Genomic DNA, 27,192 nt, shown 5'->3' with positions numbered 1-27,192 from the left:
CTGCATGTGAATCCCTTCCTGTATATCCCCCAAGTCTAGCATGCTCTACTCTGGGAAGAGACTGATGTGAAGACGTCTCCTGAGATCCTGCAGTGTTTAATCCAGACACCTGTACACTCTGGTCTTGGGGGTTTATTTCCTCTCCTCTGGAAAAAAACAAAGAGCAGTAACACAGTAAGGGGAGGGGGAGGGTGGTCACAAGCGTTTAAGGACCTGCTGCCTGAGGTGGGATAAGCTAGAGGCAGCACAGAGGCACCAGCAGCGATAAGGACAAGCTCAGAAAAGGGAAATGGAGAAGAGAAGTACACACGTCAGCATTTTCTGCCTCTTCCGTTTCACTTAGCACTGAACCTGTTTCTTGGAAAAGAGTGTTTGCAACAAACTAACATGTGAATTTAACTGTAATTCAGTTTACCTGTCCTTAGTGAATGGACTCTTTCCTCTGTTTCAAAGGCTTAGTATTATTCAGACAGTGCAGAGATGGTTGCTGTGCCTTGGTTAGCTTTCCTGATCACCATCATTGTCTGTGGCTTTCAATGAGGAGGCTGAAGCATCCTATTGACCCTCAGCTTCACTAATGTACTGAAGGTCCCAGGAAGCTTGGCCACAGACTATTTGCAGCCTCACGTGCTTGTCCCACGTCTGCAATTACTGCCTGTGAGCAGCCTGCCAGGGCACTACCATGGGCTGGGGAGCAATGACCCCTATACAACACATCTCTTGGCTTTTTGATTCCATCAGCTTCTTCTTGTGTCTTAAGAAATACTTGATGTTTGTGGGTTGGATCTTTGTGTGGATGCATGTGAATGTGCAAATGTAGAAAATGACATCACAAATTGTCACGTCTAATTTAAAGTTATTGTCCATTGTCGTAGGCCTCAAGTTACATATTCATTCACGTTTTTTCCTTAATTTCTTGAGTTGATGGGCTCTTGCTAAGAATAGTACATGTACTCAGCAGAAAACCCACTTTAGCAACTTTAAAAAATAACACTAATAACACATTGCATTACTGGCACTTTGCCATTTACAGTGCAGTCGCTAACATTGCCTCATCAGACGACTCATGAGGATACATTTTGAGATGTGAACCAGGTCACAGCCTCTGGAGTCAGAGTTGTTGCTGTTCACACTTACATTCTGCCAGGAGCACATGTACAGCCTTGTGTGAGTTCTCGCTGAGCCTCGGCTTCCTTGTCTACAGTGGCATGCCCACCTTATCATGTGGTTTTCCGTTCACCTCACACTGTAAGCCCTCGGAAAGTGAAAGTTGTATTACTGCTTTCTCTTTTTTATTACTTCCACTGCCGCTGTTGTTGCTACAGTCCTTTGTGAACTGGGCCACATGAGTAATGCTATCCTCACTTCAAGGATAGGAAGCCCAAGTTCAGAGAGGTTCAGTTTTTTGCCCAGATAGATTCAGGTAATGAGCGACAGCTGTTGGAATGTAAATATGTTTTCAGCCCATAGTCTCCTGTTCGTTGAATTCCACTCCCCGGATCTCAGGTGGCGCTAGAGGTGTTCATTTGAACCTTTGCCTGGGATCATATATTCCCTTTTTAATATTTCAGAGCTCTGTGGTTACCGATGATTATTGAAGTTGCTATTAAAGAGATCCAGGTGTTTTAATCAGGACTTCATTCCTCTTAACTCTGATGTGTTTGGTTCAGTCAAGTTTATGTTACTAATGTGTTTCATAAATGATGGTGAAAGAGAAGATATTTGACTTTGAGGTGATTTAGAAACTACTCTTCCTTACGGATCACTTTAGAACTTGGTATACTTTGTAAAGGCTGAGGGGAGAATCATGTAATTTACAGCATTACATGTGGTGGGCTTTCTCTATGAGGAAAACATTTTAGTGTTCATAAATTGCCTTTGCAAAATTCTCTAGGTGGAAGCACTATGAACACTGGATTTCTGAAATACATTCCTGGTAGCTGATACTTATCCATTGTTCTTAATTAGACTCCATGTATGAATTCCTTCCAAAAATGTTTGCCAACTAACTTGAGGGAATCCATTGACTCTGGCAACTTTGGTTAAGAGCATTGTAATTACCCTTATTGCATTAAATGTTCTTTCCTTTTTCAAGCGTAAAAAAATTGAACTTTACTCAAGTATCTCTCTTTGTTTAAGCTGTGAATGCCAGGGGATACACTCCCCAGAGTCAGAAGTGTAGTTTGTGTTCTCGACCGTGCTGAGATTGTTTGGTAGTAATAGGCAACTGCTGAATCATAGCAGTGAAAAAACTCGTGAGATGAAGTCCAGGCTAACTTGGCAATGCATCACAGGCGTTTCTGAGAGTAGAGGATGCTTGAGTAATTTAGGTGAAATGAAGTATAAAACTACAGTTACTTCAGTACTCCAGTTTTACTTTTTTTTTTGCTTCTTCCATTATTTGCTTTTTGCATCCAAAAGGACCATTTTAAAGTAAATTCTACTTCTCCCTTAATGCCATAAATTATTTTAAATATACTAGCTTATTCAGTGTTGTTGATCTTTGGGTATAAAATCACTCTGGCTAATGGTACAAAAATTTCATCTGATTTATTATAATGCACTTTTCCATTGGACAATAAGCATACTCTGTGGTTAGAATGATAGTATTTGGGGAAGTAGGTCGCTTTCATATTCTTTATTATTATTTACTTATGGCTGTACTGGATCTTCACGGCCGCTTAGGCTCCAAGGTGCATGGGCTTCGGTAGTTGCAGCCTGTGAGCTCAGTAGTTGTGCAACCTAGTTGCCCTGTGGCATGTGGAATCTTCCTGGACCAGGGGTTGAACCCTTGTCCCCTGCATCGACAGGTGGGTTCTTAACCAATGACCCCCAAGGAGTCCAGCTTTCAAATTCTTAAAGTAGAAAGGAGCATGTTATAGTAAGTGTACTGCTAGTCCCCCACCCTCACCCCCGTCTCTGGTCCCTGTTATTTTAACCTAAATTTTAGTACAGAGTTTTCAGTATTTTTTTCAAACATATATTTTTTTACTGGTACAGCTTTCTTGCAAGTATGAGGTTTTATTCGTGTGTGCTTGCGTGTGTGCACATGTGATAATGTCAGTAGTGTTGTGATACTTGACCATCCTTTGCCACGATCCACTGTGGTCTCTTTCTGGGCTCTATTTCTGAAGGTTCCATTGGATGTATTCCTAACCCACTTACATGCATGTTGAACAGATGTTTGTAAGGATAAGACAGAGAACACAATAAATGGTAAAAATGGTTTTGAAACTGGGAGCTTTGAAAACATTTCTTATTCAAAGCAAACAATGAACTACTCACAAATTTTATACTTCCTGCAGAGTACAGCCTCTGACTGTCTCCTCACACCTGAGTTAACTAGACAGGTGTCCAGTGGAAGAGATGCCTGAATAACGAAAGGCAGCAGAGCTGAGAAAGATGGCATGCACAGATTTTTTTCAAGCAAATTACTTCAATAAACCTTCATATTAGATTATAGTGTTTGTTCCATGTATGCAGTATTGGAGCTCCAGAATTCCTTGTACTTTATGCCTTGAGTGAGTGAAGTCGCTCAGTCGTGTCTGACTCTTCACAACCCCATGGACTGTAGTCTATCAGGCACCTCCGTCCACAGGATTTTCCAGGCAAAGAGGAAGAATTCAAGTAGAGAAAACGTCTTAGTGGTCAATTTTTTTTCCTGCTGTTTGGTGTATTTTTTTCATTTTTTCTATTATTTTAGCTAGATCATTATATTTAGTAGATTTAACCATTGTTTTATCTTTTAAATTAGTACTCAGCAATCCATAGAAGCTGCTTGGTTTAAATCTGTTGAAATAGCTCTCTAATGCTAGGGAATGAGCTTAGTGGGCAAAAGAGAGGTAGTGTTTATTGGGCATCTTTTATCAAGCATGTTTTACATATTTTACATGGGCACCTTTCTTCAAGGCAGTATTCTCGGTGTGGACATTGGAAAGTAGTGGTTATGTTGGCTTCTGTATTGGCCCCTCCCACTCTGAAAGGTTCTCTTGTCTCTAACTCACCTTCATGTTCTGTTCTGTGAGGCATTCATCTTTGTTACAGAACTTGAATCCTTGCTCAACACTTGCTGACTTCTTTCCCTGCTTGTGTCTTCAGGTCAGCAGCCCAGGCAAGCTTCACTAACTCCTTCCCTGCCATCACTGTGCATGGCTCAGGACAGGAGGGGACACCTGCATTGCCCAGGATTTGGTGAAGGACTTGGAGCAAGGCAGCCCCTCTGGTTAATCCATGGTAATGGGGTGAGAATATCTGTCATCACTAACAATAATAACTTCCTTGGTGTGCAGAAACAGTTCTCACCTTGCCAGTATGTGGAGCATTGGGTGATCAAGGCCCCTAAATTCTAAACCCTAAAATATTGCATAGCATATTATACTTTCAGTATTGATTATTGAGAAAACACCAAATGATAAAAAAATATTAAGAAATCAGGAACACTTTTATATGAATTCATTAATTATAAAAAGGGTCTGCAGTGTTTCAGGTTGATTATGGATTGATACAGAAAGACCTCACTCACTCACTCCCACTGTAAATTCCCACTGATGCTTTTGGACATTATCTTGGGTTCTAGCCTTTTACAGATCCAGCAGGTACCAGTTGACAGTAATTTTCTTCTTGGTGCTTCTGTCACACTGTCACCATGCAGAGTCAAAACCAAACACTCTGATGCAGAAGCAAGGCTCTTAGCTGCTGTGCTCTATTCCCTAATAAGATAGGCTAAATAAAGATACGAGTAAAATGTTTTGAGAGTTCTTGGAAGGAAGGTACTAATTGTATCTAGGGTAGTCAGGTGGCATTCACAGAGGAGGTAATATTTGTGCTGGTTCTAAAAGAGAAAGTTTGAGTTTGCTAAGTTGATGTGTCAGCTGCATTGGAGCTGGCATTGGAAGGCCACAGTGAAAGGAAACCAAACTCTCACTTGTGAGTAGTTCTCAATCATCTGGTTGTCTCTTGATTCAACCCATGGTATGAATCCATCATCTTTTGGTTTTTTCTTTTCCCTCCTTAAGTTTGGAGCTCCATCCTATGGCTTGACTCTGTCCCCTTCATGCTTTTAAGAAAGAGAACCAGAATTTATTGTGGTTAACGCTCGTCTTGGAGAAGGAAACGTCAACGCACGACAGTATTCTTGCTTGGAGAATCCCATGGACAGAGGAGCCTGTTGGGCTATAGTCCATGGGGTCACAAAGAGTTGGACACGACTGAGCAGCTAACACTAACACTCATCTAACAATGATTGGAATGTTTTCATTTCCATAAACCCTCTTCGTCACCCTGATCTGTGTGTCTTTGTGATTAACTGACAGTGTTTGGTGATTGTTGTTTTTTCTGTAACAGTTGAGGTATTGCTAACTCCCTTTCTGTTCAGTTAGTAGAGTTTGTCATGACCAAATAACAAACTCTTCTTAGACTTGTGTATAATAATCTGATATTTGTATATGGTTTGTTTATTCTATGTAAGTTGTTTTTGAAACGTCCTTCTGAATTTGTACTGTTACTGAATAGCAGAAAGCATTCTGACTAAAGCAAAGGTCTGGTATAAAAAATTCTTAGCAAGGGTTCAAAAAAACAAATAATATAGTTATTTAGGGGTGAGTGTGTTCAGTCTTTCTAAATACCTTCTGCTGGGCCTGGTTGTGGGGCATAGAGGAAAATTCCACTAACACTCGCCCCACAAGCTCCCCACAGTGACTTCATGGTCCCAGGCAGAGGCTCTTCTGCCTCCATGGAGCCATCTTTACCTTACCCTTCTGTCCCTCCACTTCCCAGTCCCTCTTCAGAGTCTAGTCACTTGGTAAGGGTCTTTGTGCCAGTCCCCGCTCGGGCACCAGCTGCAGAGACTCCAGACCCATTTCTGATGCTAATTAAAGTGTTTCAGGGGGAGTTTTGAATTTGCGGGAAGAGATAACAGATGCCTCCATTGCAGATTCTAATTTTAATTCAGTCAAGGGTACAGAAACTAATCAGAAGGGGGAAACCATGCAGGCAGAGAAAGGCCGAGTGCCTCGGTGTGGCACCTCTCTGGCACACCATTCCCTAGTGGGCTGCCCTATTGTGGCAACATCTGCATGTGACTGGCTGCTGCTGTATCGAAGCAGAACTGTAGTTTGCTACCACATAGCTGCTCTATGTAAGGGGTTTGCATGTCTATTCTGGAAGGATTTACTGTTAACAGTCTGGGCCTTTCCATTTAAGGAAAAACGTGCGAGCACCTGGCTCTTGAATCAGACTCATGATCAACAAGGCCGCACTGTCATCTGGGGGCAGAAAGCAGAGTCAATTCCCAGTGACTCAGAACAATATCTCTGCCTTTAAGTATAGCATTTCTCCAGACTCTGATTTCTTCTGCTTTATCCTTTAATCTGGTTGGGTTAAAAAACAAACAAGCATTATTTCAAATTTCCTGGAAACATCCAAAGGCATTTGAAAAATGTTAGGACATAGGTTATATGGGATGCCTTATTTATTTTACAAATAGACAGTGCTTGCTCCTAAGGGCCCGAAGAGCCCCTGAATTAACTCTGAAGCAATGTTGGCTGCTGAGGCCTTAAGTGTATTGATGTGTTAGCAGTCACCCTCTGTGGAGCCCTGATTTCCAGGAGATCTCTTGTTCAACAGCCTTGGCTATCCTCTTCTCTCTCAAAAATGTGGAAAGGAAAATTTTGCCTGAACTTTTTATTTAGCTTTTTATTAGCAGAATAATCCTGACTTAAGAAAAATTCAGGAAAAATCTGCATCTTGGTTACAGGAGTTTGGTGTTTATCACTAAAGCAGACTCATCAGAACCCCCAGGAAGTACTTGTCATGTTGTATTTCCTACTTGGCTGTCTTATCCCCACCCCCTCCCCTGAAGTGCATCATGGGACCAGGGACCAGTCAGCCAGTCTCCTGAAGGATGGGCAAGTGCAGGAAGGACTGTTTACATGGGACTGTTGATACTTGACAACTTCACGGACCAGACATACTGAGGGAAATCAAGTCTTACATTCTAAGAACCACTTATCTGGTTACATTTTTTAGCATAGGTAAGGTGTGTTTCTGTATGAAACACTTGCTCAGCTTTTCACGGAATTATTTCTCAGGAAATTTTAAGCTTTTCAGCAATTTAATACTCCTTTAAAAAAATAATTAGGGCATGCATTATTGTCTGATAGCTTGTTAAGAAAATTAGGTAGTGACACTAATCCCATATTTTAACATTGGTATTACAGTCAAGTACCGTGGATACAGTAGAGAAATATAAATGGAATGTGTCAGCAGACACACAAAAGCAAAGAGAACTTGACATTCCAACATCTTGTAAAGCATAAGAGGCAGGATTTTCAATTCCTTCATGTAGAAAACAGTAATTAGATGCCATAGTCATAATGAAATCCATAGATACTGACACAGTGTAATGAAACTATAGTTTAATGAGACTGTTCAGCTCAGTCGCTCAGTCGTGTCCGACTCTTTGTGACCCCATGAATCACAGCACGCCAGGCCTCCCTGTCCATCACCAACTCCCGGAGTCTTCTCAAACTCACGTCCATCGAGTCGGTGATGCCATCCAGCCATCTCATTCTCTGTAGTCCCCTTCTCCTCCCGCCCCCAATCCTTCCCAGCATCAGACTCTTTTCCAGTGAGTCAACTCTTCGCATGAGGTGGCCAAAGTATTGCAGTTTCAGCTTTAGCATCAGTCCTTCCAATGAACACCCAGGATTGATCTCCTTTAGAATGGACTGGTTGGATCTCCTTGCTGCAAGCAATGGAAAAGGCACTTCATTTTTTACCTAAAGGGCTACTCTCTAGGTCTGTGTTCTTTGTCCACATTCACCAAACATGATGTATAAGGCTCTAAATTAACTAGAAAGGCCTCTTGCGGTCTCTTGGCAGGAAGCCAGTCGGCCTGGGGCTACCCCATCTCTGTCCCACCCTTCACAGAATGTTGGTAGCCATCTTGGGATCCGAGACGTTTTTACATGCAGATCAGTACTTCTTCCCTTTCTAGGTTAAAGGGATGGTTTCCTGACCATTCCTTATCTGAAGCTGACTCTGTTTTCACCATGAGATTGCGTGCATCTCTCTGTCTTCTTCTCCCACCCTGGGTGTAGTGGATCTGTGAAATTATAGAGTAGTATATGAAGGAACATAAGAGACTTCTTCTTCTACAATATTTTTCAATAAAACATTCTTTTAGTTTTTCTTCCAGCCATTACTGGGCTGACCTGTCACTCAGAAGCTTTTTCTTGGGGCAGGAGGGAGGGAGAAGTGAAACCTCATTTCTTTGTGGGCATCGACTGTCCTTCTGAGTTATTTTCTGTTGTGTTTGTCTCTCCTTGAGTGTTATGTAGGCCTTTTAGGTTTGTCCCCATTTTCTCATATATTTCTCAGGAATTGGAAGAAAATTAATAATTTGCAAACCCTTACATTTAACAACTTTTAACTGTATCTTAAAATCTGTTGTCTTATATCTTTATCATGAATTTGTAGAAAAGAAGAGTGTCCTTAATAGATGCTAGGAAGAAGCTTTGGCTGAAGCTGCAGGAACCACGGAGTTTAGCATTAGATGTTGGAGGGAACACGAGGGCTATAGGCAGGGGGCTGGGAAGGGAGGGTTGCCTCTCAGTCCTTCCCTTCCCCTTCCTGCTTCCACTGGAGCCCACACAGCACTCTTTCAAGCACAGTGCTGGGCACAGGGAGACATTTAATTAACACTTGATAGACTGACAGATGGATATTAGCTTGCTTAATTAATAGTGGATGTTAAAGGCTTTGTGGATTTGCCCCCTTTGATGAACATCCTTGAGCCCACATGGCAGAATCTGCACTGCACCTGCTGCGGTTGTGATGAGCTGTAGGAAGCTTTTGGCTGACTTCTCCACTGCTCCTCTGGCTGTTTCTCCTGCGATTTTCAGGGAAGCTTAGGAAGCTTGCATGTGTTCATTCTCAACCTCTCTCTACCTCTTTCTCTCTCTCTCCCTCCCGTTCTGTCTGATGCTCACTGAAGTAGTGTGCCTGTGTAGAGTCAGAATTGACTGTGCCACCCTGATTTTCTTTTGTGTTCACGGTGACTGTCATTTTTCATTGAGAGCAGCTTATCGAGGTAGAGGAGGTAAATAAAATTAATAGTAGCTCGTATCGGCATAATGCCTTTTATAGTTTATTGAAGGCTTCTGCCGGTAGTGCATTGTCTCTTTTGGGCCACACCGTAACCCTCTGTTGCAGGTTTTTCTAATTGTATCCATTCTACAGGTGATGAAATGGAACTTCACAGGGTTCAGCAATCATTAAAGTTCCAGAACTTCCCTGTCTCCAAAGTTAGAGCACGTGGTGCATCATTGAGATGGTGCTGATTTGGCTACACTTTTCCAGTTTGAGATTGTGGCTTGAATTAGCTTACATGGCTTCATTATTTATCTAGGCTTCCTTCTTGGTGACATAGAACAATTATTAAGCCCTTTAATTAATCCATTTTGCTTCAGGTAACCTTGTTAAGAAAATCTTTTCATCTCTTTTAGCTATTTTTAACCCAGTTACCCACTGTAATTGAGATCCAGAAATCTTTATGGGTAGAACTGTGTACTAATACCCCGTGTCCCTTGCTTCTCTCTGTTGAAAACACCCCATCTGAGGTCATTTTTTAAAATCACAGTACTTTATAAATGAATGAATGCTTTCTCTCCTCATTTCTCCTAAATTATAATTCATTCCAACATTGTTTGTCTATTTTAGGTTCTTTGCATTTCCACATAAAATTTAAACACACACATAGCCTGCTATGAATGATTGTTTGTTGAATCTATAGTCCCCTCCCCAACCCCCCAGTTTTACAGTTAGACCCGAGAAGCCTGAAGAGCATCTGAAATATAAAAGCCCAAGGCAGAGCTTCTGGCGCCAGGCATCCAGGGACTCGCATACTCTCTAGCAGCTAATGAGATTGGAAATGAGTTAGCAAGAGCTCACATCAGATTCTATCTCAGCAGTGGACGCTCCACCTCCAGCTCCACCAGTCCAACTGATGGGAACTTTCCTCTCTGCTCTTTATAAAGTGTGTTACTGAAACTATTCAGAATGGAAAGCAGGTGTTGCCTGCCTGTTGAGAGTTTCCTACATTAACACAGTGAAGCTTCTGAAGATGTTTCTCCCATCCCAGTCCCTTTCACTTAGCTCCTGAACAAGGCTACCACCTCTGAGGTGAGCTAATGACTCAAATGGAAAATAGTTCATGGTTTTTTTTTCCCCTCAGTTTCTTCCACAGCCTGTTAGTTATACTTCTATAGATATTAAACTGAATAAGGCCTTAAGTCTGCTGGGAAACTGCTTACCATCATTTCCCACTGTATTATATGTTTGTATTTAAAAACCCATGAGAAATCAAGTACATGTGAACAAACAGACATACTGAAAATTAAATACTTGTGACATTTTTATGAGCCTGCATGTGCATTTGTGCTATAAGAGCAATTATTTCTTCATGAAGCTCCAGGGATTTCGGTTTTTCTGGGTTAAATATTTTTACCAAGCTCTTGTAATTTTACAAAGAAACTTTTCATTATTACAAGGCACATTTAGATGAGTGATTTTTGCTGTGTAAGTTTGGTGAGAGAATAATACTTTGTATTAATTTATTACTCTGATAACTGTAGGACTTTATAAAATGGATACCTTGAAAAAATATAATAACATCTCACATGTTATTAATTCATAGAAATTAGGGAGTAATAATAAAGTTGAGAAGGTAAAAGGGTTACTGGATATACATGGAAATGTGCATTTTGGCCTGTTCATGGAATAAGTTGCTAAGCTTTTTCCTTCGCCTCTCCAGTCTTACTGATTGAATGATGGATGTACCTGTGAGAGGTACCTGTGTGTACCTCTACATGTATTTTATTTGGCTTTGCACCCTTGTTAATGACATCATTATACAGATGGAGGACAAACTCAGGGATTTTCCTAAGATGACATCCCTGCCCATGACTCATCTCATCACATGGATGGTGGGTGACCCTCTTTCAGGGTATGAACACACATCCTCCTTCCCAGGTCCGATAAGAGAAGACTCTTCATGCCAAGGATAGAAATCTTCCTTCCTCTACCTCACAGGACTCCTTGCCAAGCGATCACTGTAAAGGTCATATTTGAACTGACTCCTCTCTGCTCTCTGTCAGAAACTCACTGGGGAGAAATGATATTGAATATTGGAGAATACAGTATATATTCCAATGTCAGTACTTAAGTTAGATTCCTGTTCCAGTTTAGGTCACCCCAAAATTACTCATTTTAGGGTCCATAACTTCAGTCTTCACAGAGATGTCTTCATGGAGTTTCATTTTACCACTGTATCCATTTATTGACAGTTTATACAAGCAGCATATATAAATAACATTGTTGTTTTATAAGGCTGTTGTTAAAAGGTTGAATGCTGTGCCTTTAAATAGATAAAATCCTTTGAACAGTTTAGTATCAAGAGAAATTTGTCTGTGAGAGCATGAGGGGAAAAATTGAAAATTTCTTTCTAAATTCTAGCTCCAATTTAATGATGCTATCAGTTTTGAGCATAGGCAGAGGTGGTATTAGCAGTTTCTATGACTCTGTCCACAATGAAAATCACATTACCTTTGGGAGAGAGATCTCAAAATATTACTTATGCCCATTGCATCTTTGAAATTAGGATATTAATAGTTGTTATTAGACCTGCCATTAGGTATTAGTATTTAATACATTTTTAGAGTCCCTTGTACTGCAAGGAGATCCAACCAGTCCATTCTAAGGGAGATCAATCCTGGGTGTTCATTGGAAGGGCTGATGCTAAAGCTGAAACTTCAGTACTTTGGCCACCTCATGCGACGAGCTGACTCACTGGAAAAGACTCTGATGCTGGGAAGGATTGGGGGCAGGAGGAGAAGGGGACGACAGAGAATGAGATGGCTGGATGGCATCACCGACTCTATGGACATGAGTTTGAGTGAACTCCAGAAGTTGGTGATGGACAGGGAGGCCTGGCGTGCTGTGATTCATGGGGTCGCAAAGAGTTGGACACGACTGAGCGACTGAACTGAACTGAAAGAAGTATATTTATTATACCACAAATTTGTTTTTTCAGTATTATTTCAGTGTAATTTGTGGGGGGCATAATCTTGTGTTTTATTTTATGCATTTAAAAACATTATTCTGAGTAGGGATCCATAGGTTCACAAGTTAACCGAGGGGGTCCATGGCAGCAAACACTCCATTCTCAGTGGCCTTCTGGGCACATGTGTATATGGGGCCTCCTGGCCCACTTTGGCCTGGTTCAGATGATCAGAAGGTTGTGGTGATAATTATTAAAGAAATTCAGTTGACTCTTGAACAACATGAGTTTGAACTGTGCAAGTCCACTGATATGTGGATTTTTTTCAATGATATAATACCTGTATTTTCATTTTATAGATCTTTAAATTAACTAAATGTGGAAAAAAGTTTGTATTTGATTAGAGATCACTGTATGTGGCATCACGAGTCCTCCTTCTGTCCAAACTGTTTCAGCTTCCTGCTCTTGGTTGAGTCATGTATTAATTCCTTCATTTTTGAGGCAGAACAATATACAAATTTTTGACTGTGCAGGGGATGGGGTTGCCCCAACCCCTGTGTTGTTCAAGGGACAACTGTATATAACGGAAACTACAAAGAGGTATGTAAAGAACCAAACAGATAAAATCCCATTATCTAGGGTTCCGTTCTGTTCCGTTCTGTCGCTCAGTCCTGTCCGACTCTTTGCGACCCCGTGGACTGTAGCTTACCAGGCTTCTCCGTCCATGGGTTACATATAGCCAACAGTTTAGTATTTTATTTTCTTAGTAGATTTGGTCCTGCGTGGGTCCATTTATACATGGATTTTTTTCCATAAATACATATTGAATTCTGTACAATCCATAATTGGTCAAATCTGTAGATATGAGTGCTGACTGTAAAGTTACATGTGAGTTTTCAGCTGTGTGTGAGGGGGTCAGCACCTCTAACATTGACGTTGTTCCGTGTCACTGTATTCTTTCTCTTAGTTGTGTGTGTGACAAACCATCACAAAACTTAGTGGCTTTAAACAACAACTCTTTAGCTACTGATTCTGCTTTTTTTTGTTGTTCAGTCATGTCTAACTCTTTGCAACCCCATGGACTGCAGCATGCCAGGCTTCCCTGTCCTTCACTATCTCCGGGAGTTCGCTCAAACTCAACGTCCATTGAGTCGGTGATGCCATCCAACCATCTCATCCTCTCTTGTCCCTGTTTCCTCATGCCCTCGATCTTTCCCAGCATCAGCTGTCATCAGTGAAGACTGGACTCAGCTGGATAGTTCTTCTGTTTCAGACTAGTTGCCTCATCCATCTGTGGGCAGCTGAAGAACTGTTTGTATTCTTTTGGCTGGGTTCTCTCATATGTGTAGGGCCTCATCTCTGGACAGGGTGGTCTCTCATCGGCCAGCAGGAGGATAACTCGAGTTTCTTCACAGGACAGAATCTGTGGCCCCTGGCGAGAGGGCAGGCATGTGAAGAGGCTTTGAATATGCATACCATTACTGGGGGTGGGAGGAGAAGGGGACGACCGAGAATGAGATGGCTGGATGGCATCACCGACTGTGGACATGAGTTTGAGTGAACTCCGGGAGTTGGTGATGGACAGGGAGGCCTGGCGTGCTGTGATTCATGGGGTCGCAGAGAGTCGGACACGACTGAGCGACTGAACTGAACTGAACTGAACTTCTGTTGTATTCTTTTGGCCAAAGCAGGTTAAGCCAGAAGACTAGCTCAGATCTGAGGGCTGGGGAAGTAGACTCCAGCCTTTGGTGGGAGGAGATGCAAAGTCACATTTCAGAGGATATGTGCAAATAGGAAGGAGTGAAGATTTGTGAGCATTTTTACAATCTGTTTCAGTGTACATATGTGAGTGCATATGCAATTATATATTCTGCATTTTTCATCTCCAGATAGGTTCCAAATCAAAGTTGCTTATTTGACTCTGTGATTTAATACTGGGGAGATTAAACAGTGTCTCAAATGGTATGTAGAACAGAAGAGGCAGTCAATAAGTTAGAAAAGAACAGAAGGAAATGTAACTCTTTAGGCTACTGCTCCAATTCCTTTCCTGTCACTTCCTGGTTGGTTTCATTTCTCCTCTGTCTTTCCATGTGTGTTCCCCTGGTTGATGATACTGACACATGCACTCGTGATGGGAGAGCACCTGGTTCTGGGCCCCACTTCAGCCTCTCACCAGCTTTGAGATCTTGGAAAAGTCACTCGACCTCTACCTCAGTGACTTCATCTATTTAATGAGAAATAACAACTACAGAGTTATTGCAAGAGTTTAATTAACTCATGAGTACGGACATGTGTTGGTAACATATCTGTGTTTTTTGTCCTAGTGACTCTTTGATGCTTTTGTAGAATGTCTATAGCAATTTCTTAGTTACATTTTATTTTCACACCCCTAGAATTTTGAACTGTTTCTATCTTTTTAAAAAGAGAAGTTGAGTGGTTTTTTTTCCAATTAAAGCACTGCTCATTTCTGCATAGTGTATGTTAAAGAAAATTTGACTTTAATAATCTTAGCCTGTGCAGTAATCTTCAAAAACCATAATCTGATGGAGCCCCTTGCATAATATCCGTCTTCTCCGATGAGAAATGACATTCTTAACATCAATAGATTCTTAGGCTTTTCTGACAGGAAGTATTTTTGAGTATTATAATCAGTTATAGGATATGCTTGTCAATAAATTTTTCCTGCAAAAATAAATCAGAAATCATATCAAAATAGCATTATGAAAAAAAATCTGTTTTCTTTAATACTTCCCATGAAATCGTCAGTCATGCTTGAGGCTTATAAAATTTTTTATTTAGATGAAGGCAGTTTATTTCATTTGTGTGCTGGCCATCTTTCCAGCTAGCCAGTTTGCATAAATTTCATGTCCTAGCAGGAAAAAAAAAAAAAGTTGTGGTCTGGAATCAACCTTTGCTCTGTCAAGTTCTCTATCATTTTTCTTTACCCTTTACTGGCTGCTTCCACTTCCAAGACCCTGTGAATTTCACCATAAACCTTTATTACCACCCCCTAATATTGGGTTCATGTCCCAGTTAAACAACTGACTCTGAGAGGAAAAGTGAGAAAGACTGAGGTTCGGCCTCTACATCCACATGTAAAGAATAATAATACCTGCCCAGCCACTGTCATAAGGTGCAAGGATCACTATGGTTCAGACTGTGAAGGCTATAAATTACTATTCAAACGTCATTAGATCTTTTAATAATTATGCTGATTATTAGATTACTACATTTAATCACCTCTACTGTTTGCAAGCCTCTTAAGGCAGAAGCTGTCTTAACATATCACCATACCTTTCAGTCTTGGTCATATAAAGTGCATCCAGTGAACACTGGTGGAGAGCAAAATATATGAAGCTGTTAGTCTCTAAACTGTAATATAATCATGATTATATGTAATCATAGTGGATATTGCACCCATTATGTACCTCGAATGTCAAAAAGGATTCACTCTGGGAACAGAAATCAAAACAGGTCTGTTTTATTTAGAAGAGTTACCTCCCACAAAATGGTTGATATCACTTCGATGTGGAATCTAAAAAAAATCATACAAATGAACTTATTTACAAAACAGAACTAGAGTCACAGATGTAGAAAACAAACATGGTTAACAGAGGATAAGGAATGAGGGATAAACTGGGAGACGGGGACTGGCATATACATACTACTACATAATTGCAGCCATGGAATTAAAGGACGCTTGCTCCTTGGAAGGAAAGTTATGACCAACCTTGATAGCATATTAAAAAGCAGAGACATTACTTTGACAACAAAGGTCCGTTTAGTCAAGGCTATGGTTTTTCCCGTGGTCATGTATGGATGTGAGAGTTGGACTGTGAAGAAAGCTGATCACCGAAGAATGGATGCTTTTGAACTGTGGTGCTGGAGAAAACTCTTGAGAGTCCCTTGTACTGCAAGGAGATCCAACCAGTCCATTCTAAAGGAGATCAATCCTGGGTGTTCATTGGAGGGACTGATGCTAAAGCTGAAACTCCAATACTTTGGCCACCTCATGCGACGAGTTGACTCACTGGAAAAGACTCTGATGCTGGGAAAGGTTGGGGGCGGGAGGAGAAGGGGACGACAGAGAATGAGATGGCTGGATGGCATCACCGACTCTGTGGACATGAGTTTGAGTGAACTCCGGGAGTTGGTGATGGACAGGGAGGCCTGGCGTGCTGTGATTCATGGTGTCGCGGAGAGTCGGACACGACTGAGTGACTGAACTGAACTGAACTGAACCCACACACATGCCTAGCTACCCTAACAAAGAGGAACTTCTTCCTGAAACTCCCCTTTGTTTCTTTTTGTTCTTTTCTGGACAGTGAGTAATTAGAATCAGTCTTCTCCCATTTAAAAAATATGTCTGTACCTGTCCATGTAGATCGTTTATTTAGTGTTTTTTTTTCCTGTCTATTTATTTTTCCATTCATTCATTCATTGTTTATCTGGCAGCAACAGTGTTGCATGCCATGGATAAAAAGACAAATTGGTCCTGGCACTGACCCATGGATTTTGCCCTGTTACAGGAGGGATAGTCAGTGAAAGTGACATTTGACCAGACCCTTAAGAGAGTTGTAAACAAAGGCTTTGAGAATCTTAAGGGTGGAGGGAGGAGACCACATTATTTATGCCTTCTTTCCTAAGGACCATAGCCATGTGCCCCCTTTTGACAAGAATTAGAGTCATAAGAGGATGAGGTGAAGAGCAGAGCAGTAATGATTTAGAGCTGGATTGAGCCTTGTCATGAGAAATCAGGATACTGCATTGTCGCGCATGCCAGTTACTGGGGTACTGTAGAGAAGAGTGGTTTATTTATCTGGGGCTAGGGTTCATATATCGGAGAAGGCAATGGCAAGCCACTCCAGTACTCTTGCCTAGAAAATCCCATGGATGGAGGAGTCTGGTAGGCTGAAGTCCGTGGGGTCGCTAGGGGTCGGACACGACTGAGCGACTTTACTTTCACTTTTCCCTTTCACACATTGGAGAAGGAAATGGCAACCCACTCCAGTGTTCTTGCCTGGAGAATCCCAGGGACGGGGGAGCCTGGTGGGCTTCCGTCTATGGGGTCACACAGAGTCGGACACGACTGAAGTGACTCAGCAGCAGCAGCAGCAGCAGGGTTTCATATATAGTCTCTTCTTATAATGAAGTCACTTAACAGTTGCTGAGAACTAATTGCTTGTGAGTCTAGACATTTTATGTACTTCATATTATTTTATAGCAGACCTTTAATGTAAATATTACTGTTCCTTCTGCAGATGAGCAAACTGAGGCTGATAAGGGTTATATAACATCCCTATGATCACATAGTTTAGTATGAAGCTGAGCTTATAATTCAAATCTAAAATGTTCTTTCCTTAGAGGGTGAGTTCCAATTTTAATAAAAAATGCATGAAGAAACTAATATCATAGTAAAATACACTACATGCCATTCTGCCTATGAGTGTTTTTAAGGCCGTTTGACAAAAAGGGACAGCGTTTGAAAAAAATATACTGCCAACATAAAGCCCCCTTTGGCCTTAGTCCAGAGCCAGTGTGTTGTGAACTTTGCCTCCTAGAGGCAGTTATAACCAGTACAATTTTAGGAAGCATTCATAGGCTTAATTTTGGAGTTCCAGAATTCTACAAACTGTGCCTTCACTCAAATTTATTATTACATTTAAGTTGCTCTCTTGCTTGAAAGGTTAGACGTATTTAAAATGGTTGGACAGAGGAATGAAGTAGGAAACTAGGGAGTTATTTTGGCATATGTAAGGTACTGTGGCCCAGCTGTTAAAGATTTATGCTTCAAGCACAGTGTGTTTAAATCACTACAGGCTCCTTCCTCTTGTGCTTTGGCAAAACATTTACACACCTAACCACACCTAAAGTCAGAGAAAATTTTTCCAGTCAACCTAGCAATCAGTAGGGAATGATTTCAAGGAAGAAAAATATCCTTTTATTTGTTTAGGCATGTCAGAAGCTAGATGGCAGAGCTCATTCTGCAAAGAGGGGACCTTTAGGAACATGTCTGGGAGAGTTAGCCTTCAGTCCAAACCATGAGCATCTTTGTCTGTAGTTCTGTACTCCAGGGCCTCATCTCCCACCTGGAGATGCCCCTTCTCCCCTTGGAGTCACATGGACCTGGATCATTTTTCTTCTGTACTTAAACCTCTCAGTGGCTCCCTTAGGCCCACAGGGTAATGTCCAGACTCCTTAAAATGATGTGAGAGCTGCCCTACTTCCTCCTCTCCCCCATAGCCTGACCTCTCGGCCCCAGGCCATTTCTAAACTCTTCTTTCTCCTGCTTCCCCTCCCATACAAGGCAGGATCTCTTGCAGTTCCCAGAACAGAGTGGGCTGTTTCCTGCTTCTAGACTTTTGCTAACACCCTTACTGGTTCCCTAATTCTGCCTGTGAGTATGAAGACATGCTAGAATATCATCAGTCTTGAGTCATGCCACCTGTAAGATGACTTCACAGCACATACTTGTGTGGGCCTATTCCGGGGAATGGGAATCAAGTCTTAGTGGTTTTGGTTGGAGTCCAGAGCACCACGGGAGGTGCTTGGTGTCCACTGAATAGCAGCATGACTGTTGAAAGAACCAGTGAGTCAGTGACTCGCTGGGCATTTCTTCTTTGCTTTCCAGAAGGAAAAGTTTAAGCATAGTACTTTATCTGTTTCCTACAAGGTGTTTTAGCCTTTTTTGAAATTCAAGGAAAAAAGAAGTAAAGCCTCTAATTAAACCAAGATTCTGAATTGACACTTTATTTCCCAGTGATGTTATAAATACCCCTGCCAGAAGACATTGGGTTAATGAATCCTGGCTTTCTGTAGGTTATGGATGACATGTCAGACTAATGTTGGTATCTTGGGGATTATGAGACTGTGCCTTCTAGGGCCCATTTGGTAACGGTGCTGGACCTTCCCAAGTGCTTGATTCAAGAGCCCCCTAGTGAGTCAGAGCTTGTGGCATCAAGAGTCAGGTTGATGAATGAGACTTGGAGATAGGGAGTAAAAGGGACTGAGCAGACCTCCTTGTAAGATGGTGACTCCCCTCTGCACCTGGCAGGAATGAAGTTTGTGTGAGTTTCTAATAGGGGAGCAACAGCCTTATTCTGAAAAATAAATTGCAAACAAATAGAAAGCCCCAAATACAGCCAGCTAAAATGTCTGGAGTACTTACCATGAGCCTAGCATTCTGCCAAGTATTTTCCCGAAGCGTTTATCCTGAAGTCTTCTACTTCATAGCATGGCATATACTCTGAGACCTGGTCCCTGGATTTCCTTGGTTATATGTACATACATGTCTACCTGTATGTATGAAAGTGTGTGTGTGTATGTGTGTACATGTGTGTATATGTATTTATATGCATCCACACATTTCTTTGCTCTGACTTCTGAAAGGGTCAAGAAGCAAAGATGCTTTTGTAGTAATAAGCACACCTAAGCACCTGGATCTTATCCTCTAATATCACTGCCCACAAAAATGAACCATGGTCCTCAGGGAAATGCTAATTCCAGGGCTGAGGCAAGATGATCTTGAGACTCTTATGAGGCCAAAAAGGAAGGAACTGCTAAAAAATAAAAGGACGTCTTAAGGGACATAGGAAACAGATTGAAGAGGCTTCTACTGACCAAATCTGGGATAATCTGAGGACCAAAATAATTGATTATAGTATGAATTATAAAGAGTTGTGAAGGAGGATTTAATAATCCCATACTGATGACGGATGGATGGATGGATGGATGTGGAGAGAGTAGGAGGTTTTTGCTTAGTAACTGCCAGGTGCCAACCAGTAAATGTGGAGGGAGTACTGGAGCAGGAAAAGTCAGCATATCATCCCCATTAGAGTAAAACTGGATCCAGCAAGATTCATCAATGGATGCTAAATCTAAGCAGAAGTGTGGAGGAGTAGGATATTTGTGTGCTGTTAAAGGCTCTCCCACAGATTGCTTACCAGCTAGAAGGGAAAAGTAGTGATTACAAAGTGGAAAAATTGGACCCCTCTTTGACCAGGATCAAAGTTAACATCACCATTGAAAGGCAGATAAACATGTGCTTCCAGATGTGGTTTCTTGAGAAGATGACAGCATTGTCTGTGTGGTATTCTGGCCAGGAATGTATATCAGAGTCTGATCATGAGGAAACATCAGCCAGATGCTCCGTTGAAAAAACAGGGGCAGGGAGAGCTGGGTCCTTCAAAAGTATCATGATCATAAAAGACAAAGAAAGGCTGTGGAAATGTTCCAGGTGACAGGGGGTCAAAAGGACTTGGCAGCTAAATGCAGTGCCTGTCTCGAGACTGGATCCTGTACATAAAGAATGGGGGCACATCGAGATCGTTATTCGCTCAGCTGACAGAATTGGAATATGCGTCATCAAAGAGTGGCATCCATGTTAAATTTATTAAAGTTAGTCACTGTGCTGCGGTTATGTAAAGGAAAATCACTGTATAAGATACACACTGATGTATTTAGGTATGAAAGTCCATGATTTATGGTTTGGGCATAAATGCATACACACATACAATTATATATATATACACACATATTAACATATATGTATTTATATACACTTTAATATACATATATAGAAGGAAATGGCAACCCACTCCAGTATTCTTGCCTGGGAAAACCCCTTGAACCATGGCCACAGTCCATGGGGTCATGAAGAGTCGAACGCGACTTACCAACTAAAACAACAACATACACACTTTAATATGTATATATACACACATGTAAGATAATGTGCAAAAACATGGGAAATGGTAAAATGTTAAAAATAACAATAAATAACTGTAGATGAATCTTGAGTAAAGGGTCAAAGAGTGTGTTTATGTTTTTGTTTTCATATTCTTACAACTTTTAAGTTTGAAATTATCCCCCAATAAAAGGTCTAAAAATTAAAAGTATATATCATGATCATACTGATGATTATCTTCTAAATAAATATTTCTTCTATTTTCTGTCCTCTCTCCTGTTTCTTTTCTCTCCTCTTTCTCTGCTCCATCCTTAGAAATCCAAAGCTGGTGAGAAGGGCATCTCTGTGGGGCAGACGGTCATCACGAAGCATCGGAACACCCGGTACTACAGCTGCAGGGTTATCGCCGTGACGGCGCAGACCTTCTATGAGGTCGTGTTTGATGACGGCTCCTTCAGCAGGGACACCTTCCCTGAGGATATTGTGGTGAGTAAGACTCTGGTGCCTGCTCCCCAGCTTGTTTTTTGCGTAACTAAACTAGCTGAACCTCTCAGGAATCTTTATCTTGGTTCTTGCTGTAGCTCATTTCATTTAATATTCAATTCAGGTGTTCTCTTTCCTCACCACAATCCTTAGAAGTGTTGTTTTCTAGGAGGTTCCTTAGCCATCATTATTCTAAATAGTAGGTGAATTTAGACTCATCTTCCCAGATTCTTTTAACTGAATGAGAAGCATATGTGGCCCGAAACAAAATGTGAATTCACCTGTTCTTATCTATTATGGAGTTTGTATATTTGAATTTCTTTATTACTTTTTTTTCTTTATGCTTGGCTGGAGAATATGGCTTTTATTAATCTGACCTGACAGTGACATCTGTAATCTGACAGAAACATCTGTGTATGTTTCATATGGGAATAACAAAAATCACACAAGCAAAAGGCTCTTTTATTGAGTTTCTTAGCTGTGGTCTGAAAGGGGACCCATGCGTGCCTGTCTGTCTCCTTCCTCTGTCCCCTCAATGAACACCTTGGGTCTTGTTAGAGGAACTCTGAATGTGTCTTAGGGACTTGCTTTTGAGCAGGATGTTCACGAGAAAAGCAGTTTCAGCAGAAGGTTTTTTGAAACTGAGATCAAATCTGTTAACTGAGATCAGGGTTAGTCTTCCAGCCATGTTGTTATCCCTTGTTTATTTACAACAAGTATCCATTTGAGGAACCAGGCCTCAATAATGTAGTTGTAACTTCTGCCTTGTCCTCAGTGTGCGATCCTTTGCCCTTGTTTGCATTTGGAAAGATGTTACTCTTTAAGAGTAATAAGTATGTATTTTGCATAACTGATAATTAAATGTAACCTTTTGAGATTGCTCATAAACATTTCCAGAATTTTGGTCTCCTGGGGCAGAAGAAACATTGATTCAGTCAGCTCCTTTGTTAAGCTTACTTCTCTATGCCTTTAAGAGGGACAGTATGTAAACAAAAGTTACCTTATTTGAAAGATTTCAAAGCAAATGAATTTAAAGAAATTAAAAATCCAAGAACTTGATCCTACACCCTAAGGGTGAATTGTGGGGTTTTTTTTGCAGAATTCTCCCTGGAGCTTTGCTGCACTGATGTTGCTCTTCATAAGCAGCAGCCGCTAGGTCACATGCTTGCCTTACTAGCCTAGGCCCTCCCTTCAAGCGTGCAGTCCCCAGACACAGTATCTGCTGTGTACTAGCATTGCACTGGGTGCTGGCAAAGATAGTGAAAAAGAAGATGTGATTCCTTTACAGTCTGGAGGGATGTGGGCTGGTAAATGGGTGCTTTCTAAACAGCACGATAAATGCTATAGACGAGTCTGAAGCAGTTTCCCACCTGTGGGGATCAGGAGACTGAGTCCGAGACCCCACAGGGTCAGAAGGGCTGGCACCGATGGAGATGCATCACGTGTCAGGTCTGCTTCAGGAGCTTGACACGTGGGAATCATTTCATCCTCACAGACTTGCGTGCTAGTTACTACTGTTTTCTACATTTGCTGCTGAAAAAACTGAGTCACAAAGCAATAAATAACTTTCTCACAGTGATATGCAGCTAGTAAGTGTCACAAAGAGTGTTCAGTCCTGGAGTTTGGCTCCAGAGCCCCTGTTCTTAACCCCTGGGAAGAAAAAGGACTTTCAAAGTGGGAGAGGGCAAGAGAGGTACTGAAACACAGGGGCAACTCAAGCCCCTTGGTGCTTGTCAGACCTGCCCAGTTAAACACTTATCTCAGAACCTGCCTCCTTTTGTGCAGGCTGACAGTATTGAGCTGGCCAGAGACAGAAAACTTTGCTGGGGAGCCTGCAGGGGATAGAACAAAAGAGCTGTGAGCACTTACCCCCAAACCTGAGCAAATAGTTAGGTCTTTATCCATGATAGTATGTAGTGAATCCTAAATTTCCTTTCACGTCACGAGCCTCCACACACCCAGTCAGTCGTAAGCTTTCTTGGAAAATCTTCAGCTTGTGCATTGGAAAAGAGTGGCTATGATCCTGGGAGTTTTCTGAATCCACAAGTCTTTCCTTTGATACCTTTAGCCCCTATTTGCTGTGAACCCAATCAAGTTTGGTTTGAAGTGTTTGTGGGTGTGGTGAGAACAAAAATTTGTGAGGTAGTTCAGAAACACCTTGGCATTTAAATCAACATGAATAAAGAAGCAGAAATTCTTTACAACTCGATTAGCTGTTACTTAGCATATATGATAAGGGCTTGAGGTTTAGCAGTTGGTGTGTGTGTGTACATGTATGTGCGTGTCCCCAGCTCTAGCCTTGGAGGGAGCGGCAGTACTCACTGGGATGAGTTGCAGGGGCTGCTCTATGAATTTGCATGAATGACAATTTTTTCAGGGAAAAAACAACTCATCTTTGAGCAGGTCTTCTCTCTTTGATCCAGCCTTTCCTCCCTCGATAACTCCTCACCACCCTTTCCCATCTAGTACATTTTTGGTTACCTGTTCCAGGCCTCTTAGACCAACCAAGTAGGAACATTTTAGTGATGCTGTATTTTCAAGTTATACACACTTTCTCATAACATCACTGCTTGTTGGCCACTGTGGCCTCTTAGTTCTCTTAGTGCTGAGACATCCCCAGATGTCTTTATTTGGTTGCTCCATAGGGAAGGTTTTATTTTTCCTTATAATATGGTATTAGAATTCTCTGAAGAAATAGACCCTTAAATAAGAGGCTTGTGTGTGTTTAATATATTACAAGTAAGTATCTGTAACATATATGATTTCTTATAAAGGTATTGGCTCATTTGATTATGGAAGCCAAGAAGCCCCAGGATCTGTAGTCAGCAGACTAGAGACAGGAGAGGCTCAAGATCCAGGAAGAGCATCAAGTCCAAAGTCAGGAAAAAGCTGAGTCCCAGCTCAGAGCCAGTCAGGCAGGAGGAATTCCCCCTTATTTGGAAAAGGGCCAGCCTTTTTGTTCTCTGACTGGATGGGTCCTAGGGAGGATAGTCTGCTTTGTCTGTCCAGTTCAAGCACTAAAGTCATCCAGTAATATCCTCAGAGACTCACCTAGAATAACGTTTGACCAAATACCAAACATGTGGGCACCCATGGCCCTGCCAAGTTGATGCATAAAATTAAACATCACAAATACGTTGTCCTGGGGTGTTTCAGGAGACTGCTCACCTTGTGTTGCCAGAAGCTCTGAATTGGAGGCAAAATGTAACTTCCCTTTCTGTGAGGCAGCCACACTGTTTGGCTGGTTTGGAGCACTCTGCAGATCAACGCCACTAACTATGTGCTCTGTCCTGGTCATCATCCAGGTTCTCAAAAGACTATGTCATGGATTTTCTGAAGCAAGCTTTTTAAATTTAAAGGATTTCAGGGATTGTTTGGGGTCTGTGTTTCCCACTTACATTAATGAAAGCGCTGATTAAATGCCCTCATAGTATGTCAACTAGACTTCAGTTTGGTATGGGGAATTTGATGTTATATTTCAAAACATAATGTGTATAATGAAATATGTTATAAATATATTCACATATTAGTTATTATTTATTCCCATATATGATATTATGTAAATACATTTATATCACCATTTTTCAGCCCATGTGGATTAATTCTTATGATCATCCCACTTCCACTTTTGCTATCCATCAACATCAGAGCTGTCTTCTGGGAGGTGGGAACCCTGCTTGGTACCCTGATGTGGAGATAATCAGGAGATAAGAAAATGTGACGAGCTTTGTTTCTGTTTCAGCATCTTGCAGATCATGGCAGGGTAGTTATTTGGGTGGAAACATAGTCCATATTCCTCAGAGAAACCTCGCTTTTGTTAGATGATATACCTGTGCCATCTGAAACTGGGGGTAGAAAATGATTTTTTCTTCTGTTTGTGTGAAAGCTCTCTAATCTGCCCAATGTGCTTATCAGAGCGTGAGTGCCACTGGGAAGGCCCTTTCATCAAATGCAACTCAATGTCAGTGTGACTGGCTAGTGAAGAACTAGACTCTAAGCTGCGGGTACTTGCCAGCTAGAACTGCCATAAAGGTACAACACAATTTCAGTTTCTTAACTATAAAAATAAAATCTAAAACATCAAGTTTAATTATCCCAAAGTGTTTATTTACATATAACATAAATATAGTCCTTTATGAAGCCTGATGCTTTAGAAGAAATACATTCCCTTATTTTTTGAATCACTTTATCTTCCCTCTAGAAGAGAAACATTTAATGCAGGCTGGTCTATTCATGTTTGAAAATAAATTTACTGTGCATTAAAATACCTTTGTTAGAAAAAAAAATAAATAAAATACCTTTGTTAGGGTTATGTGACTAGAGGGAGTGTCTGAAACTATAGGGAGAAACATTCTTTGGACTACCTGAAAATTTCTTTCCAGACCTAGGTGCTTTATTTCTGTGATAGCCAGAAAAATGTCCCAAATATTTTCTCTCAACAGTACACTTGCAGAATGTGTGTATCAGTCCCGTTAAACTCAGCATGCAATCTGTAGCTGTCAGGGGAAGTAATAAAAGATGTATTGCTACATACCTCCATCTGTCAGTCTATGAAATTGCGACACACTTCCTAATGAATTTTTTTTTTGTCTCCTACTATTTTGATGGGAACAAAAGTTGCCCACTGAAGAGCATTCAATGAGCAAGGCGATTCCAGGGCCCCCTGTTCACCTTTGCTAAAACTTGGGATCCTCTGGCATGCCCATGATGACACTAGAATGATGGCTGCTTCCTTTCGTCTGCACTTGGATCTCATTTCAGGGGAGGAGGATGGTGCAGTGTGATCTGGATGGTTTTAGGACCAGCACTTAACATTCACCACTGGGCTTGAGAAGAGAAACAGGACCATTTAGAAATTTGACAGCAAGAGTCCATCACTGAAATTTCCATGAGGACTTGCTACATTTTTCAGCATCCTTTGAAATGTGAAAAAAGCACGAGAACTATACTCTTCAAGACACGAGGGATGGATTGTCATGGCCTTTAGTTTCTATGGGCTGTACAGTGGAAACCAAAATTCTTAAAGCTAATTTTTTTCTCAGTTATAGACAAGTTGCTCAAACTTTCAAGCCTCAGGTTTTTTGTTTCCCCATTAAAAAGGGAATCATTTATACCTTCTGAGATTATTGAAAGGACTAAATGAGCTAAATGTCTTTTTCCTCCCGCCATCTAGTTTATGCTGCCCTTTTTCTGGTCTTGATGAAATTTGGTTAGAAGATGTGTACTTAGAACTTTGTTCCAACTTATTAGGTTAAATGAGTGTCTGTACAGGTGAGAGTTCAGCTTATTTTTTCCACTTGTAAAGCAGTCCTGGTGTCTTTAGACTTTATAATAATGAACCTAATTCTTTGCATTTATGCATGTGTTTTTCAGCATGCTTAAAGTGCTGTTAATATTGATTGACTTTTCATGACAAACCTTGCTCTGGAGTAAGTTTGTGCTCAGTTCATAGGTGTGATACTTGCCAGGTTACAGAACCCTTTTGATTTGTGTGAATTCCCCAAACTAGGGGTGACAAGAGTCAGGTCCAGAATGCAGGCTGGTCCCCTGCATTCCACTGTTTGTTGCCTCCATGCTCTCTGTGACTTTAGCGTTGCTGTCGTAGAAGACCCTGTACCTAACTGATCTGGGTTCAGCACCCCCACAAGTCCCCACTTGGCTAGTGTAGGTGTAGGGGTAACTCTGGATGCTCAGGAGGCAAAGGAATATGTTGGGGTGGGGGAGTGAGAAGCTAAGAAAAAAGTTTTCCTGAAAACTCTGTGCTGTAGGGTCCTGGGAAGTGTTTTTTAATTCCTATTGGCACATGGATTTTAAAGTAACCTGGATTTTTAAGTTAGGTGAAAGGCATACCCCACCCTGGTGAAAGGCATACCCCACCCCAGACCATCTGTGTTATGTATGCTCCAGACTAATTGTCACCCACCAATCCTGGTTCTTCTAGAATGAATGGAAATTTGCCAGAAAA

General features: G+C 41.3%; 1 protein-coding gene across 5 annotated transcripts in view; it reads left to right on the top strand.

Annotated features, from left to right (window-relative positions):
• Positions 1-27,192, top strand: part of KDM4C (lysine demethylase 4C) — a 415,025-nt gene that overhangs the window by 343,469 nt on the left and 44,364 nt on the right. For all 5 annotated transcript variants that reach the window (XM_055428240.2, XM_055428241.2, XM_055428238.2 and 2 more), the window contains one exon: positions 21,060-21,230. In XM_055428240.2, coding sequence (XP_055284215.2) covers positions 21,060-21,230 — 171 coding nt within the window. The remainder of the gene's footprint in view (positions 1-21,059; positions 21,231-27,192) is intronic.

The sequence above is a fragment of the Moschus berezovskii genome, chromosome 7 (genome assembly GCF_049115385.1).
Source record: "Moschus berezovskii isolate FMDL1 chromosome 7, NW_MosBer_1.0, whole genome shotgun sequence".
Classification (NCBI taxonomy): Eukaryota; Metazoa; Chordata; class Mammalia; order Artiodactyla; family Moschidae; genus Moschus; species Moschus berezovskii.
The sequence above is the reverse complement of the archived record's forward strand: the minus strand, read 5'-3'. Positions and strand labels throughout refer to the sequence as shown.